The sequence below is a fragment of the Poecilia formosa genome, unplaced genomic scaffold (genome assembly GCF_000485575.1).
Source record: "Poecilia formosa unplaced genomic scaffold, Poecilia_formosa-5.1.2 Scaffold286, whole genome shotgun sequence".
NCBI classification, from domain to species: Eukaryota; Metazoa; Chordata; class Actinopteri; order Cyprinodontiformes; family Poeciliidae; genus Poecilia; species Poecilia formosa.
Window position 1 is genome coordinate 405,641 of NW_006800225.1, and position 18,509 is coordinate 424,149.

At 39.4% G+C, this 18,509-nt stretch overlaps 1 protein-coding gene and 1 long non-coding RNA gene across 3 annotated transcripts in view; one reads left to right on the forward strand and one right to left on the reverse strand.

The window, feature by feature from the left end:
- Positions 1 to 1,083: 1,083 nt before the first annotated feature.
- LOC107838616 (uncharacterized) lies at positions 1,084 to 15,652 on the reverse strand. 2 transcript variants are annotated; one of them, XR_001664702.1, is made up of 4 exons: positions 13,490 to 15,652; positions 11,638 to 11,705; positions 3,138 to 3,305; positions 1,084 to 1,559 (listed from the first exon to the last, which is right to left on the reverse strand). It is a non-coding gene; the product is annotated as an uncharacterized LOC107838616 (long non-coding RNA). The 2 variants fall into 2 exon arrangements; XR_001664703.1 differs by having other exon boundaries at positions 3,138 to 3,617.
- A 69-nt stretch (positions 15,653 to 15,721) lies between these two features.
- LOC103151577 (teashirt homolog 1-like) overlaps positions 15,722 to 18,509 on the forward strand; it is a 38,677-nt gene continuing 35,889 nt past the window's right edge. The window contains exons 1-2 of the mRNA XM_007571722.2: positions 15,722 to 15,828; positions 16,044 to 16,572. Of these exons, the coding sequence (XP_007571784.1) occupies positions 16,533 to 16,572 (40 nt within the window). The 5' untranslated portion in view covers positions 15,722 to 15,828; positions 16,044 to 16,532. The remainder of the gene's footprint in view (positions 15,829 to 16,043; positions 16,573 to 18,509) is intronic.

Below are 18,509 nucleotides of genomic sequence, written 5' to 3' on the forward strand. Positions count from 1 at the left end.
GCCACCTCAACAAAGTCTAAATCTTTGTTGAGGTGGCCAGCAAATTGAAAGTGTGGCTAACACTGAACAATTAGGGTCTCAAAGAAAAATCCGTCACACAGTGCCCCAGACATGTTGATCACAAGTCTCAAGTGTTTGAGGGGCAAGTCTCAAATCTTTAGTGCACAACTTAAAGCTGAATCTTTAGTCTTTTAGATTTTTTTTTTTACTTTACCGTGACTGAAGTTGGTCTCAAACTCGGGTCACCATCTCTAGTGTTCCCAAATTAAATTCAAACTCAAATAATTTCAGCAAACTTGCTTTTATAAAGTCACCTGCCAACGATAAAATACATAAATTGTCTGTTTTCGACAAAATCACTGAAGAAAATCATTTTTTGGTTTAAATAGATTTTTCACTTATCAAATAACTTCAATCTTTAAAGACTGATAGGCTACCTGTAGTAAAGATGAAAATTAGTTTTATGATTGTTTTATATCCTTAGCAATATCACACCACAAATAACCCAATCCAAACAATCTAGGGATAACATACTTGGTTGTAGATGAATGTTTATGTCTATTCTCAGACTGATGATAACGTGGTGGATAAGACGCCGCTCAAAATGTTATGGCTGATTGGAACATTTCCTTAGAGCTGTGATATCACTATATTAACGTTCCCCAGCTAAAGAATTTCAACCTAAGCGGCATAAAAGCAAAGGAGGCGTTTTATGATAAAGTGGTCTGAATTCAATGACACATCTGGTGCACCTCTGTCATCTCGGCTCATTTTAAAATCACTGTGTGTCACTTTCCAGCATCAGGGCATGCTAAATTGTCAGGGTTAGGGAAAAATTACAGGGCAGGGTGCAAAACGGTGCCTGGTAATAACACGCAGTGCGATATGACATGTTATTCATATAACATTTCGGGAGTCCAGCCCAAAATGAATAATAAAAGATTTAGATTTGAATGTGGTGGTGGTGTTTTTTTTTTTCATGCCTGTGCATGTGTACAGATGACACTTTTTAGAAGGAGGAAATAAAGCTTGAACCAAATGAAGAGATGAAGGCAGAAGTCCACATGTAAATGCAGATAAACCACACAGAAAATGTGTTTTATTAGAAAATAATCAGGTAACATATATTAAAGTCAAATAAGTAATGAAAAAATAAGACGTAATACTACAAAATCATTTGGTACAGATTTGAGGCATTTTAACAAGTTTTATATACATAGAGAGAGAGAAAGAGAGGGAGAGAGAGAGAGAGGGCCTCAACTACATAGTCATCCAAGTGAGATTTTAATACAGAAAAACTGAACCCATCCGAATCACGATACACTGAATGCGATTTTTTTCTGACATCAGATTTCAATTGAAATCTAAACAAATGCATTCCACCTTGATCTAAATGTTTCCGATTTAACACTGTAAAAGCAAATATGATCAGTTGATCATGACAGTCAATTATTTTAATGTGGGGAAAAGGGAAAGTTATCTTTCAACAGGAAGAATCCAGCTGAACCAGACTCGGGAAGGTGTGACCGTCGTCTTCAGCAGCGATCCAGGAGGATCTGCTGCAGAAACAACAAAAACACAATAGTGGAACATTTAAAATGTTAAGTTCGTTTACCTTGTTCCAGTTTATTTGCATCTTTAGAGACGGCAAAAACTAAAACCCAGTATTTGCTCATCTCAATCAAATATAACTGGCCACAAACAAAGTTTAAGAATATATTGTCAACTCTGGCATGTTTTTTTTTTTTTTTTTAAACATTTGAAGTCAAACAACAAGATGTTTGCCATGTCAGGAAGTTGAAGTTGTCAAAGTTAAGTGTGATTAAAAACATTTGTGTCTTGGGTGAAGAATTACTTTTTTTTTATTTAGTCATAAGGAAAAACTCAAAGTTCAAATTAAAACTCCTAATTTCTATTTACAGGACTCAAGCAACAGAAAACCATAATAATATTTCCCTTCACGATCAAATGAATGCTTAAATTCCTTAAAGTGGAAAAATTCTCGTAAAACGTAGCACTGACCAAAATAATCCTGATTACTGAATGTTTTAAATTGCTGGACTGCAAAACTGAAACATGTCTGTAATACGACTTTATCTTTTAGCAACTAAAGATTTCCATTGGGTGTTACGATAAAAAACAGTAAAATTAATGAAAAGACATCCTGATTGTAGCTATTGCAGTGCCATGTAAAGTTCTCCCTGAAAAAGCGTTAGCTCCTGTTGTTTGCCACAGTTTACTTTTTCCCACCTAATTGCAGAAGCTATGATTGAAGCTTAATAGAAACAGAGTCAAGACAAAGTGAGATAGTGGTGGAAAAAACACAATTGCTATGGTTTCAAGCACAGAAAACAGGTACGCATGTAAAAGGGTTTTTGTCATAATGACAAAAAAAAAATCTGCATATTTGGTCTTTGTGAATACTTCAAAAAGTATTTTTATATATATTTTTTCTTTTTTAACTCAAATCTTTTCACATGTGGATAAAATACAAAAGAGCTGCAGCGCTCATGCTGTGAAACCTTTGGAAATGCCAAATAAATTCTCAACCAGCCTGGCTTCAGCTGATCATCAACTTGTCCTTATCACACCACATGAATGTAAAGAATTGATCCTTCAGATTGGCTTCTGTGGGTTAACTCTAAAATAATTTAACAAACCATAATATTGCTACAGTTTTGCATCACTATATGCAAAATTGTATGTATGCGTTGGGGAGATAATCCCAGTTTGGTAGAGTTTAATGAAGTATGAGAAATTATGACCACTTGATCAACAAAAAGTAAAAATAAGCCATCCCCTTCTGGTGATTAGTCTAAACCAGCTTTTCCTTGAGATGGATTGATGAGATCCTACAAACTTTTATCAGTTGTCTTAGAAACTTTAAAATGGTGGTTTGTATGAAACGTTCCATCATATTTCATTTTTGTACCCAAAAATGCCCCATATGACGGGGCTAAAACCAAAAAAAGTACAGCTTGGGAAAAAAAAGAAGGAAATGTTCTGCAACCATTCTGGTCACTCATTCTTGAAGTTTCTAAACGTTAGTAGACGATTTCTTCTCTTTGACTGAATTGATGCTTGACAAATTCAAAAGAGTTTGACACGGAGCAATGCCACTGAAGCCACAACGTTACCTGCCAGCAGCTGTAGTTCCTGGTGGGAGACGACGGGGGTCCTCGGATTAAACCGAGCTAAATCCTGGATGTTGTGTCAGTGAGGGATTGGGTGACGCAGGGTTTTTACCGGGGCTCCAGGTATTGCCGTTTCTGTTGGAGCAGAAGCATCATTGATCAGGGCGATATCTGGCAGGAGGAAACGTCTCGTTAAAGGCAAATATTTCACGAGCTTTTCCGGCGTCCAACAAAAATTGTCTCGTAAAGACTTTCCATTCCGAGTCAGATCGAAGACAGAGTCATTCTGTTTCTGAGATCCGTCTTTTGTCGGAGAGATAATAGCTTCCCAAGATCAGACAGAGTAATGTTTGGGAGATGGAAGCAGCACAGCTGGATCGTAGCTCCATTTTGTTAAAACGTATTGATTATAGTCGAGTCAGGCCAATTCCTTCGACAATCAACTGAACTGTCCTGCATCCGTCCTTGTTTCTTTAAGACAACCTACAAAAAGAAAAAGCAGAAGAAACGAGAGCCTCCAATAAAACTAACATTAATGGCGTTGGGATATGCAAAGTTATGCAAATTTTATGCACACTGTCAACCTACATTGTGGCCGTTCTTCACTCGTTTCAAAAGGTGCGGCTGCAATTAGATGACAGTTGATTGAAATCATGCGCGTTTTATGATCCAGTTACTTTTGTGCACTGACAGGGTGTTGTGCAATTCCCTGACAGTATATTTTCACTGCGCGCAGAGATTAACTGCTATTATTGACCCTGATGCAAACCAGCGGGTGATGCATTTCAGACAAACCACTCGTGATCCCGGGTGATTTGCATACGGTGTGTCATTTACCATATTCCCTTTTCTTACCTAATGATTTATGCTTTAATATAACCTGCAAAGCAATATGCGTGCCGTACCTTTACAGTGACTTAACAAGACTGAGCCGGGGAATCTGAAATGATAGTTTAAGGGCTGCAGGGAAAAAGAGAAGTCTTATCAGTTAAGACTTGCTTTGTATGTTGCCCCCCCCTCCCTTCCCGCTCTCCTCGGAAGGCAGAGGTGCAGTTGATGAATTCTTAAGCAGATCTTGCTGATAATTGTATTTCATAACTGTCATACAGAGAGGGACTGTCCGCTGAGAAGCTATTTGTGTCACCACATCCCTTTCCTCCCTCTGCCTCTCTCTTTCTCCGCAGCCTCTTCAATAAAGCTCAAATCACGACAGGGATTGTTAAATCTACCTCCGAGATTATTAAATCCAAATGGAGAATTTATGGGTGACACTTCATAACAATTAATCCCAGATGCTTGATTAATAAAGTTCGCTCAAACACCTTCCCACTCCTGCTCCCCCACCCCCGTTTCCCTGTCCTCGATCCACATTCTCTCCTTCATCGTCGCCCTCTCCGTCACTAAAGTTGTCCTGTTTGAGTGGGATGGAGGTGGAGGGGGAGGAAGAGGGGGGGAGCAGACGTATGGGTGGCAGGATGGTTGTCAGGGACGACATGGGTGTCATTCTTTTTGATTAATGGAGCATTGTGACCCTGCCTCTACCCCCTCCCCACACCCTTGCTCTCTCTTCCTTTTCGGCATGCCCACTCACCTCTGCAAAGCCCCCAAGCCAACCCCTCCTCTACCTCAGCACCAGGTAAAAATAGATGTGGGCCAACTTATGTGAACCGTTTGCATTTATGCACGGTATGATCTGATGGGAAAGAAAGATGGAAACAAAGAGAAGGGAACTAAACGGAGAATTAGAAAGAGGGCTGGAGTGATGGAAGACAGGAACCTCAGAGAAGAAGAGTAACGAAAAAAAAGAAAAGAAAAGTAGATCGAAGATGAGAAGAAACGGGCATGCTAAAGGAAAGAACCAGAATTCAGAAGAATGTCACCTAGCTAACCTTCACATCATGTTAAGTCAGCTGATATTAATTAGTTGAGTGAGTCTGAGCAATTAGGTCAGTAGTTTAAGAGTGTGTGTGCATGTGTGTGTGCGTGTGTGTGTGTGTGTGTGTGTGTGTGCATTTTTTCCACTTCTGTTTCTAGCAAGATTGCTGCACTAAAAGAGGATATATTTACAGCAGGCTCCACATTTATTAGTAACCCTTCGTAAAGATGTGTTAAAAACCCTGGAAATAAATGTATCCTTCACTGCTGCAGCAAAACCTAACAATTTAAAAAATATACATATACCTTTACTTTGAGCACATATAAAACAGTTACTGATCTCAACAGAATAAATGCAACTGAAGTTTTACTTAATGTTTCACTGATTTTAACTGATCAGTGAGTGGATAAAATCCAAACGAGTCCTATGGGGAATAAATAGAACTTGATTCAGACGCCCAATTTGTTTTAGCAGCTCTTCAAAATGCAAAAAAGGCTACACGAAAAAACCAGCAGACATATATTGTGTTGCTATTATTTAGTACATTAAAAAAGTTCAAATGTAGGTTGTTGGAAGTTAACAGAGGTCCTTAACATTCCCCTACCAATGTTAACCATTTATGTTTGTGCCACACAAGTCATTTGTGCAACCGTCATTTTGAACATAGGAAAATAGGATGTTGTTATTATTTGCACCCTTACATCTATTTTAAGCGATTGGACAAACTTTTTTTTAGGATTCCAATTCCTAATCTGTAATCTGGACACCACCAACGCCGACCCTACCACTGCTGTGAGTCAAAGTGAACCTCCCAACTGATGCGCCACAATCAGCTGATCCAAAGTAAGTCGATAATAACATTGTACCAAATGTCTGAGGAGGAGTTGTGACCTATTTAAATTTTGCTTTAGCTTACAGTTTCACAAAATATTGTGAGCAAACAGCTGGCTAAAATCTGGGCTGTCACTTTCTAAGCTCTCACATTGCCAGGTGTACATCAGAAGCTAACTTCAGTGTTGCGCTATCCTAAAATAGCTGTAGTCTGATTAAAAAAAAAAAAAAACAGCTAGCAAAAAACTACTTTCTCAGGATGAGATCTACTGAGATTGTACTTTGTTGCCTCAGTGACAAAAGATCAAAGATCATGTCGGCTTGTCAAATGTGAACAGAGTGTGAATTTCTGCTTTGTTTTGCACTCTGTATGTAATGTTGCCTTTCACCATCTTTTCCTTTTCCATAAAGATAAATAAATCATTAAGAGCTCTTCGTACAGCCTGTCAACAGAAACCACTGAAAATATCTCAGTTTTAGAAAAGAAAGGACACAGTCAAGGTCAAGCTTTTTACCATTTGGTTATCCGTTCTTGGTACATTTAATAAAAATGATTAGTTCACATCTTCATTGCTTTTTTTTTTACTGCTTTTGAGTGAAACAAAAGTTTAATGGATATGTAAATAATGGAGTTCAGCATGTTCACTATGTAAATATTCTCCAGATAAATTAACGAAAGATGACTTTATTATTAGAGAAGAACAGAGTCATTTTAAATTCTGTTTGTACCTCTCGCCCCTTTTCCATATCGATGAAATCATATTAATATAAGGTTTTTGAACTTATTGCATTGTATGTTGAGGGTTGGATTTCCACTGGATGGCTCTGCATGCCTTATTAACTGGTCTAATCTTGATGGCAGACATTATCTTGGAGCAGAAAAACTCTGGAAAGATTGTAAGATTTCAACGTACTGAAGTCCACACCTGTATTGTACAAGTCTGTATAAATCTGTATTCATATTCTGAATGGAATGGTCTGGCGTCCTGATGGTGAGGAAGGTGAAAAGTTAGATTTTGCTCCTGCATTAAAATATGAAATTAGTTAGAATTTTTTTCCCCCCACAATTGTGAGTAATTGTACAGTAAATGACACTGTACCTGATGACCAGAATATGCAGCATGTTCAGCGGTGAGCTTGTAAGAGTCGTCTCTCCTGGAGGAGTCTGGTCTTAAGAAGGTATCGTAGCTTTACCAATAATAAATGCACAAACATTTCAAAGACGGATCTCACTTATTGCTTTTATCCCAATCCTGTGCAATTCAACATCTGTGCATTAAATTAAATGTTTAAAAATGTTGATGCATTCATTACAAAAACCTACTGTAAAGTACTGCCATGCATCCCGAGCTGTGATGCCAGTTCGTGGAAAAGCAAGGTCTGCTGTGTGGTGTGTGTTGGTGAAGATCCATTTAAAACAGTATGAGCGTAGGGAACCCCCTCAGACAAATCCTTGAACCAGTAAAGGCTTACAAAAGATCATATTTAACAATGATGGCTATATATTTTCCTTTTTGCAATTAAAGAGTCCCTCTGTGTAATTTAATGCTTCTTTTCAAGTGTCGGGTCCCCCGAGACTTGGCCTGTAGCTATGCCATCGCTCTTGGTGATTATCATTAATGAATGTCGGCGAGGACCATCCCTCAATGTGACTAGAGAGGAAACACAAGCCCTAATTAAAGGTTCCTATTCATAAATATACGCCTGGAACTGCACAGATCGAGCGGCACCCAGGCACACAAGTCATGTTAATGTCAGGAAAGCACATTTTTTAAGAGCATTTTCTCCCCTAATGTGCGGCACACCAGCGGCTGTGACAGATTTCAGCAGTCGAAGCCCCAGCGAGGGGATCTGTGCAATTTGAGATTCGCAGATTTACATTTAAGTATAAAGCCCAAGATTAGGATGCTCTAATTTGACACACAAGAGGACTGATGACAAAAAAAAAAAAAAAAGATTTGACTTCTAGCTGTAGTCTTACAGTTTAGCTGAGAATCACGATACATTTTAAGGATGTTATTCTCAGAGACTTTTGTGCGATTTCCAATGAGAAAGGTTTAACAGAGCGTCTGGAGATGAGGCATCGTGTAAGGTTTAGAAAATGAAAATGTTTAACAGGTTTACAAGATGTCACTGGAAATGAAAATAATCCCAGTTGCTCGTGTTCCCTCATACATTTGAATTTGTCATAAACACAATTTGTTACATTTTGATGTTTAACAAAAAGAAATTATGGGATATTCTTATGCAGAAAAGATCATGGTAATGTTGGGAATTAAACTCTGCTTGACAAAAAGAAACTCAACTCAAACTTGTTAGGAAATAGAAAAAATGGTGCTCGAAAAGATAAACATTTGGCTCCTTCTCTTTCATCCTTAATGGCAAGAAAAAAAACTGCTAATTGGAGTGCATGTGTCAGTGAAAACAAAAGCCCAGGGAGGAGGAGAGGGAAGCATGAGTGTGTATGTCAAAGAGGAAATGTGGAGATGTCATTTTGTTCAGCCCAGCAGGATTTTAAGCAAAGTTTTTCCAGGAAGCAGGAAATTTGTCTTGTAAAAGTTTGGGCTGTGGTGCGACACACTGGAAATCATGTTTGTTTGTTTTTTGTATTATTTTACAATAATACCTCCTGTATAAACCACTAAGAAATAGTATTAACATTATTAATTAATCTGTGATCCCTTTATAAATCAACACTAACCAGCTGTAACACCCACATGCTGTTATAAATGGTTAGCCACTGATGAAAACCAAACATTTCAACTGCATATTATTGATTAATTAAGGCTTTGGGGTTCAATTGTTACATTGTTTTTAACAATGTATCTCAATAAGACTCTTTAAGGAATGTATAAATAGTTAATACTATTATAAGAATTAGTTAATAATAATATTAACCCATAAGGCACATTTGACAGTAATGCAGATCCATGACACTATTCCAATCTTATACTAATGTACTGAAACTACTCTTTACTGATCTATGAACTCTTTCCAGTGTTCAGACACTTCTTTTTTTTTTGTAAAATATTACAATTAGACTCTCTTTAAACTGATTAAAAACAGTCATGATCCTGATATTCAAGCTGTAAAGCCTTTATAAATCATCAATAAATATTTGTAAGCCAGCAAGGAGTCACTGCAACCAGTCTATTCATCCATGCATCATCTTCTGCTTACCCAAGATGGAGTCATGGGGTAACAGGAGGGAAACCCAAATATCAACAGTGATATTCCAGCTCATTCAGTCTAAGGTTGCTGTTGTTGTTACGCCTTTAAGTCGTCATCAAATAACCTTCCAGTAGTTCCTTATGGAAAACTGAAAGTCCTTTCTTATTGCCATGAATGTCTTCCATGGCCCAGATTTTGCTTCTGTAACCACAGACGTTGCAGTCCGTCTGTCCACCAGGTAACTGAGTGCTGTTTCCCTAAAGATAAACCTCAGCTCTTTATCACCGCTGGTGTCCACAAGCATTAGAACAGGCAGCAATGATCTCCAGGCCAGAGTTCATAGAGGTTGCAATGGAGGTTCTGAACATGATACATTTTGATTTCATGTCCCCAACCCGTCCACAAGAAGTGAGTTGAAGATATTCCAAACTTTTTTTGTTAACTAAATCCCCCATTTGTTTGGATTTACCAGATTTTTCCATCAGCCTCTCCTGCCACCTGATTCAACTCACTACTAGTGTTGGATCAAGTAGTGTGTTGTACATCTTTTTCTCCCTCTCTCTCTCTTTCTCTCTCTCTCTCTCTCTCTCTCTCTCTCTCTCTCTCTCTCTCCACCTCAGGGTTCAAGACATGACACAGAAGATTTGCTTACATGGCTACAGACTTGTTCATTGATTTTGCCCCAAGTAGCTCAGTACCAGAAACACTTGTGAACAAACCTTGTTCTGGAACTAGGTGTTCATTATGGACATCTTGAAGTCCAATGGAAAAATACAGCTCAGATTTAGACAAGGGAAGCCATCGCTCCCTTTCACATCACTCTAGGTAACGCCGTCATACCCCACATGAACAACAAAGTCCCCTAGGACCACCACAGAATCCCCCATGGCACCCAATCACTACACCATCCAAAGATGAAAAGAAACAGAGCAACCTAAACTGCTGTTTGGTGCAAAAGCCCAGGAAATAGTCGAATTCAGCATAAAGCCACAAACAGGTGAACCTTTCGATCACTGGGGCAAACTTTAACACAAATGCACTCAATTGGATATTTGTGAGTATCCCCATACCTGCCTCTCTACAGAGCAATTTCACTGCTAGTTTATTATTCATTTATTAGGATAAGCTATTCTTTCTGCCTCATCTAAAGGTATTGCTAAACAAACTGAAGTTTATTTTTCACTGTCTTCGTCTCTAGGAGGTTTGAATCTTTTATAATAAACTTGTATCTGTCACTACAGTGCTGCACTTATTCACATCCTTTCATCTAAACTGGCAGTCCAAAAAAAAAAAACAGCTTGGTTAAAAAAAGAAAAAAAAAACTTTTGTGGGGAGGATTACAAACCTTTAATTGCATTGTCAAAACCACACAGAGACGCATCGTCCCAAGTCACATTTAACAAGTAAATCTCTAGAAAATATTTTAAAAAAAAAAAACCTTCTTTTCTTTCTCTTGGTCTCCATACTCGCAGTATATGGCACTTTAATTACGCAGCCTTATCTCGTAGATGTGGAGATAGAGCTCATGTCAAAGTTAGAGCCTATTCTTTATTAATTTCTTAGTGTATATTCCTATATTCAGCCTGTCAATGGATGAAATCTGATAGGACCCATCACTGATTCAAGATCACTCAAGATTAGAAAGAGAGGTATTCTCATAGGATGCAAAAAGGAGCTGTTACGGTATTTAAAGTTTCTTATGAGGGGTTTTTGATTGTGTTTAACCTCCTGAGTTTCTTTGAAAGGAAATCTGTGGTGCGGTATTTGATGATGCATGCGAGAATAGCCGAGAGGATTCCAAATCAGAGAGTTAGTGCAGCAAAATGCTTGGGTGATTAGCCACAGGCTAACATGTCTGATTCCGGATAAATTAGTCATTAACATTAAAAGGAAGGCATTAAATAGTTTCTTTCTGTTTGATGTTATTTCAATGTAATTTCCTGTAACTCATCCAAAAATACGTATATTTTTTAGCTAATAACATGGCAGATTTGTTTGCAAAATGTGTTTCCTTAAACCACCGAAAAAGGTTTTTGACTCATTAGCTGCTGTCAAACACAAATTAAATCAGCCGCAGTGTTTCACTGTGTTGTGTTTGAATAAAAAAAGAAATAAAAAAAAAAGGGGGGAGGGATCGTTGAAGCACGATAGTGTGGAGCATTTGATGAAAACTACAGGATAAAGGAATGCAAAATAGTTGCAGAGATGATGAAAAGGTAGCAAAGATAAAGAAACAGAAGAGGGAGAAGTTTGAAGCATTTCTTTTTGTCTTCGTTTGAATTGTGTTTTTCGGCGTCAGAAGCAACGCACAATGGCAAGTGTGAGGAATCAAAAAAAAAGAAATGTGAATGCACAACATCAAGGCACAAACACGTTGGCTTTATTCTTTCACTTTAAATGCTCGTTAGGCTTTACAAAGATTTTTTTCGTGCTAAACAAAAAGGAAGAAACTGAATTCAAGACAAAATCCTACAAAAAAAAACAGCTCTACACTTGTCAAAAGAACAATTTGTGATTTTTATGTATTTATCTTTTAATCACAGGTTTGCTCTAATTACATATTAGAGCGAGAAGGAGCATGTTTACAAGTAAAAATGTGACAGCATCCACCCTTTCTTTTCTCACCTGATTCGACATCCTGCATGCAGGACTTCTCTGCAGTGTGTCTTCTCCTTTGCATGAATGTGTCAGAGCTGCGGAGACAGAGGACAGGAACAAAACAGGTTCCGCTTTAATGTATGTGGATATATACATGACGAGGACACGCATGTTCTCGCCCGCTCTAAGGGGACGGGGACAGAGGGGGGTGGGGTAGTGCAGGAAACGAGGGTGGGGGGCTCCGTGTCAACATGCTGTGACCGTGCCACCGTGGTTACACAGGGGGTTCTTCATGTGTAAAAGCAGAGGGTGACGGGAAACAACCGGAACGACTATTCACGGATTGTGTTTTGGCTTTTGTGTCGGTCAAAAGCCAAAACACACACCACCAATTTAAAGGTGGTGTGTGTTTCACACACGTGTCACACTCAACATGCCAAATGTCTAGTTGTGGAGCGTGTGAGTGTGTTTCTGGTGCAGAGGACTGTGAAAGTGTCAGCTTCAAGGACAGAAAAGCTGTGAATTGAATTACAGCACACAATTATTGTCTTAAAGGTTACAGTTTGAATTATTTGTTTTAAACTTTTTAAATCATTTGTGATTTATCCTGTTGTGGAAACTGGCAAGTTTAGTCCAGGAGGCAAATCAACAGACATCTGCCTTGTATGTTCTCCTGTCTTTTCCATTTTGAAGACAGTCTAGTGTCTTTATATGTGACAGTTTTATCTCCTAGGAGAACTTAACAAATCAATCACTAATTAAGTGTTTGAAAACACTCTGATCAACTTAAAAAAAAAGCAATATACAAATTAAAAACATTGCTTAGTTAAACTTATTTTGAAAGGAAGGTTAGTGCTAAAAATAATTGTGGATTTTGAGTTTTTGCATAAACAATTTTTTTGTTCTCATTGAGAAATTTATCTCCCATTGATTCAATGTACTTAATTAAAAGTAGGATTATTCCAAAATTTTTCAGTGTGGATTTATGCTGCTGCAGTAAAAGTTGCATTTATTTTAAGGCTTTTTATGCATTTTCACCAGGATGACAATTAATGCAAGGCCTGCACTGTAAATGCAAAGTGCATTACAGCAAACTGCACACACATAAAGAACTTTAGAGAACCTTTCTATTAAGAATACATCCTAACAACAACTTAGTGGTAAATGGCAATGGCCCGAGAATCAAACTCCACTTCCCCACCACGCACACACACACACACACACACACACACACACTCTCTCTCTCTCACACAACCAACTACTGGCCTCAGATCATGTTTAACACAGTTTGTTCTTTCTGCTCCGTATAAACTTGCGCTGTGAGGGTGATCAAATGTCAATTGCAAATTTTAATTCCCGTTACTATTTAATAGATTTTGCAGAGAAAACAAGTTTGCAAATTAACATCGCAAGATGAAATATTAGCTGTGCAGTTGTCCTTTATTACACGCATAAAATGAATGCTCTTTTACTTTACGCAGTAATCCCTGTTACTGGAAGAGCAGCAGAGCTCAGTTTTCTGACTTTAAATTAGAAAACGTGTGATCCAAGATCCGATTAAACACAAAGCGCTGCTTTTCAGGAAATCGCGCGCTTGAGCGTTGGCTAAACCCCGAACATGATCTGATCCACGGCAGTTCCTTCTGCGCACTTTTGATGGAAACGTCGGTGACGTAGGTCGGCTTCATCAATCAGCGCGCAGGCCCCTTTGACAGACACATGTTGGGGCGGTACTCTGCCGTTTCTTTTCCCTGCCACATTACAAGCTGCGTTGGTTATCTTCTTGTGCGCGCCGCGATCCGGTTACGCGCACGGACAGCGGACAGCAAAAAAAAAAAAAAAAAAAAATCTGCCGAGGGGAATAAAAACAGAAACTCACCAGAATTAGAATTGGAGAAAGTTTTGACTCCGTTTCTGTAAGATTGGAATCCATGAAGCTGGAGGAATGAAAAAAGAAAAAAGAAAGTCCGATGCGTGATGCGCACAGCGCTAGATTTCATGCCATCCAAGTGATTATTTAAAGAGAAAATAATCTGATCTCCCCTCTACTTTTTCTCTCCCTCTTAACCACCGTCACATCGCCTCATTTGAAACAACATATTAAGGCTCAAGTTGGGGGCTCTTTATAAACACTTTATGGTAGATAATAGTTTGGACGTAGAGGAGGCTATTAATGGAGTCTCCAGTGGCTCCAGAGCCCCTCCCCTTCACCAGAAGCCTCGCTAAAAAGGTGTAACGAATCGATCTGCAGCCTCCTTTGTCCCAGTAAAGAGGTCACTGAAAATATACACAATGTTTTCTTTTCCTTTCCTTTTCTTTTCTTTCTTTTTTTTTTTTACTGTGATGCAGAGCAGCTCTGAAGGAACTCTTGAAACTTGTGCGCAAAAGAGAAAAAGAGTGTTTTGGGAATTTTTACAAAGTGCTTAAAAAAGCTTTATGTAGTAAAAGCAAGCATGTGTGTCAGATCTGTGATCTCATTAATCATCCAGATCTATTAGTTAAAAAAAAAAAACAGAAAAAAAAAACAATTGCTAGCAACAAATAATGGGTTAAATTAGGTTTTACACTGTAAAACGTGTTTCTTTGAGGTTATTAAATTCTAGTCAATAAAATTATTCCAAATCAAATCCAGCAGATAGGTTTTAAAACGCCTTTGTAATGACTGAAATCTTAGGCACAGTTTACATTTTTCTTAGAAATTTGGACAATTTACAGCAAAAAAAAGAAAAAAAAAGTTAGGTTGATATATGCGTTGAATTATAAATCAGCATCAACTTTGTGAAAAGCAGTGGCTGGTAATGAAACTTGTTGGGAAAGCTGCTTTGTTTGAGCAAGAATTTAAGTTTGTGTCCTATACTTTAACTAGATCTCACAACAATTCCCCAAGCATGTGGTGACAGTGGAAAAGAGCCACCCACTTTTAACCAGAGGGATCTTCCAGCAGAACCAGGATCAGCATGAACGACGAGAGGCTGACAAGACAAGAAGCAACCCAGAAAAATCTGAGGTGCTGAAACAGAAGTACATTCAGAATACACAGAGATAACTGCAGTAATAGTGAGCAACTTTTAAAAAGTGGTTGGCATGTAACTATTCTTAATTGTTTTCTTATTAACTAAGAATATAACTATAAGTTAAATGGCAACCAGTTAGCTGGTAAACTTATACATAATTTCTGTTTCAAAATTGACAAAAAATATAAGCAAATAAAATGCATATACCGATATCATTGGATAAATGATTTGATTTGATTCATCAGAGTAGTTAATTTTTAGTCATAGCAGATTAGTCAAATGTCAGCTGATGTATTTGAGATAAAAACAGGAGACAATAAAACTGCAGTGTACCTCAACTTTGGGGGGAGGAGGAACAGAGATGTTACAAAATGCACTGAACAACAATAGTTACTATAAATGAGATGCTATTACAACAATTAAAGTGAGCATAGATTAAGAATCCTAATTTTAGAATAGTAGAATTAAACATAAAAACCTACTTATGATTCAGACAACTGGTGTAAAAGTAATTTGATCACAACAAAAAATACCTAAAATAAGTCAACGTGTTTGTACACATGCATGTAGGCTACAGTGAACTTAAGAAATAGGTTATGAATAAATCACATTACTCTCATAATAAAAAGGAAAAATGATACTCAAATCCTCATAAAATAGGAGCATAAACTGACAGCGAAACAAACTTTTTTGGGGGGGCTGTTTCTGTGTTTCTCCCGGCGCCACTCATTCTTTTGTCTGAGCGCGGTTTCCAAAGGTGCGTCCATGCTCCTCTTCTACGCGCACGTCAGGGACGCACCTCTCCTCAACCCCTGCTTAGGTAAAAGGAGAGCCATCCCTCCTTACAATAATTAGAGTTGCAGATTGACAGGTGGGCTCTGACTGTCAGGGTGACGCTTGTCGGAGGGGTGGAGTAAAAGAAGGAGAAGGCCCCCGGAAAGGCAGCTGGATGTGTCTTGTCTGTCAGTAGCAACCGTCTGAAGGCGATGTGCGCACATTTTTTTTTTGTGCGGGAGACTATCCAGGGGGCTCGGGGGGGTGGGTAGGGGGGGGTACGACGACGCTCCTTGTTGTTACTTTTCAGTCGAAGTGCGTTAGATGTAATAAAACAACAGGAAGCAACAAGAAGAGCAGGCCCGCTTCTTTCCCGATGAGTTTCTGAGAAATTCCAAGTGTCCGTGTTTTGACAATCGGACGGTGTTATGTGAGTATTTCATTATCCAGGTGGGGGCGGGAGTGAGGAGAGGGGAGGAAAGCTAAGGACAGGGAGGGGGGGCGGGGGGAGAGGGGGTCTCGGCACTCTCAACACTCGCGTTTGACTGACTGACATATACACCCCTGTCCGCTTTAAGCGTGTCACTCTTTTTTTTTTTCACCCCCCACTCGCTGATCTCCTTTCCCGATTTTTCGTCTTCGCAGCGGAGCTTTGGAGCGCGCGCGCCCGGAGCTGCGGCTGGAACCTGGCCGGGACCGGAGAGACACGAGACACGCCACGCCACGCCAGACCCGCACTTCGGACTCCTCTCCTCCGACGAGGCGGCGCGATGTGTTCCGTCATCGGAGCAGCACTGTAGTCCGAGTCCGGCGGCGGGAGCGCGTTTATTCGGACGGAAACGCGGCTGATCTGAGATCTGCACCGAGCTCTTTCCAACCACATCAGCCCTTCCTGGAGTTTTTTTTTTTTTTTTTTTTTTTTTCCTTTTCTTTTCCTGATCGGACGAAGTTAACGTTTCCTTCTCAAAATCGTCTGTATACATAAAGAAAAGGGGAAAAGACGTAAAGATTTAGAAACTCTTCACCCTACGTGGGGATCTACACTTTTAAAATAAATCCACCTTCGTTCGCTTCCAGCTTTGTCCGCTGTTTTGATCTCTGCATGAACAGTCAAGCGGAAAATCCCGCAGCAGCATGCCGAGGAGAAAGCAGCAAGCACCGCGGCGGTCAGCAGGTAAGCCCCCAGCTCTGCAAACACACACACACACGCACACACACACACACACACACCCTGAAATCTGCACGGATAGTTTTCTTCACGGCAGCTTATACAAAAACTTCTACATCAGTTTTCTATAATGAACTTTTTAACTCAGAACCTCCCAATTCATGCAGTGAACTTTTCTAGTTTAAGTTCTACAAAAATGAAAAAAAAAAAAATAGTAATATTTCTAGATGTTTCTTTTTACCCCAGCGTTGTTTGATGTGAAAAGAAAAGAATGAAAAGTTGCATATTTCCAGCTTGTGTTCCGCTCTGGGATTGCCATCCTCGATTTGATGCTTGATTGATCGCCTGTCATGCAACTTGCCTTTGATCTATTCATTCCTGATAAACATCAGTAAATCATTCACCACGCAGAGACACGCATGCGTTAGATTCTCTGTGGATTAAGGGGGAACAAAAAGGCGTTTTGTGTGTGAGGAGGGGGTAACTTTTTAACCTTCCCACCGAGGAACAACAACAACAAAAAAAAAGACAAATTGGGAAAAAAAAAAAAGTTCTCATGTGGGATAAACAGTTGACGATTAAACATCCACAGGGGAGGTGGAGATGGGAGAGAGAGAGAGAGGGAGGGAGGAGGGGAGGGGGTGAGGGTGCTGGAGCGTAGCGAGATCACAGGGAGATGATCCTCAGACGCTGCAGGGTCACAACAATGTCTTCAACTGACCTCTAGAAAAAACAAAAAACAAAAAGAGAGATGGCGGGAAAAAAAAGTGCATTTCATGTCCAGCTTAGTGTAGGAAACTTATACATCAAATTCCAGAGTAACAACATGTGAAATTCTTCAAGTTTTGAGTTGAAAATGTTCCAGACAAAAGGAGGAAATCACGCTGATTGGCTCAGTTTATTTTTATTTTTTAAAATTCTAATTACATGACGTGATTTCATACTAAGCTAACAGCTACACAGTTACAAATGTCTGCTTTCAGTATGTCGCGAGACGACCATCCCTCCCCCCTCCCCCTCTTCCCCGACAGATGCGAGCGCGTGATTGACTGACACGCGCTTCCAGAACGACCGCGGCGCTTTGAAGTTTCACGCCGTAATGACCAAAGCCGAATAAAACAGCTGCAGAATGTTAAGCAGCTATAGGCGGTGGAAATGTGAGGTTAAGCAGACTTAATCAAGGTTGTGACGGAGCAGACTTTGAACTCTGCGTGGCTGTAGTCTGTAATTGACCCAAAGCTTTGGGGATGGATGGATGGATGGATGGATGGATGGATGGATGGATGGATGGATGGATGGATGGAGAGGAGGAACAAAGGGGGAAATGAGTTGTGTTTATGTTCCCTGTATATTTTCCAGCCTCCTTCATCTGAGGTGGCCTCATTTTGGGTTTAGCTTTTTATATTGTGATCATATTTTTTTTTTCTTTTTTTTGCTCTGGATCCACATTTTGGACAATCCCAAAAAGTTCAGGGCTAAAAGTGAACATTTTACAACGTACTAGCTCAGCTTTGTCACGAATACTGAATGTTGCATATGCACCTCAGCAAGCAAGAGAGCTTCTCAATAGGCCTTTGTATGCCATTTCAAATGGGCTCTGTTTCATCAGTCACAGTGATGATTTTTCTTTTTTTTTTTAGACCCGTAATGGCGCTGCACCCTATCTGCTTTATGACCAGTGACAATACATCAGTGTTCTCTCATTTGGAACCGCATTACTGCATCTGTTAGTTTTGGCGGATGGATGCAGAGCCCTGCAATCTGAGCTGCAGAGACTTTTTTTTTGTTCTATTGCTGCAGTCATTTGTTGTCATTTCCAGGAGGTTTCGTCTCTCTCGCTTTCTCTCTTTTTTTGTTGTGTACTAGGGTTGATTAGTGACAAACGGTGCAATGACAATCTGTAATATGACACAACTAGAGATCACAATCTTGACGTTAAAATC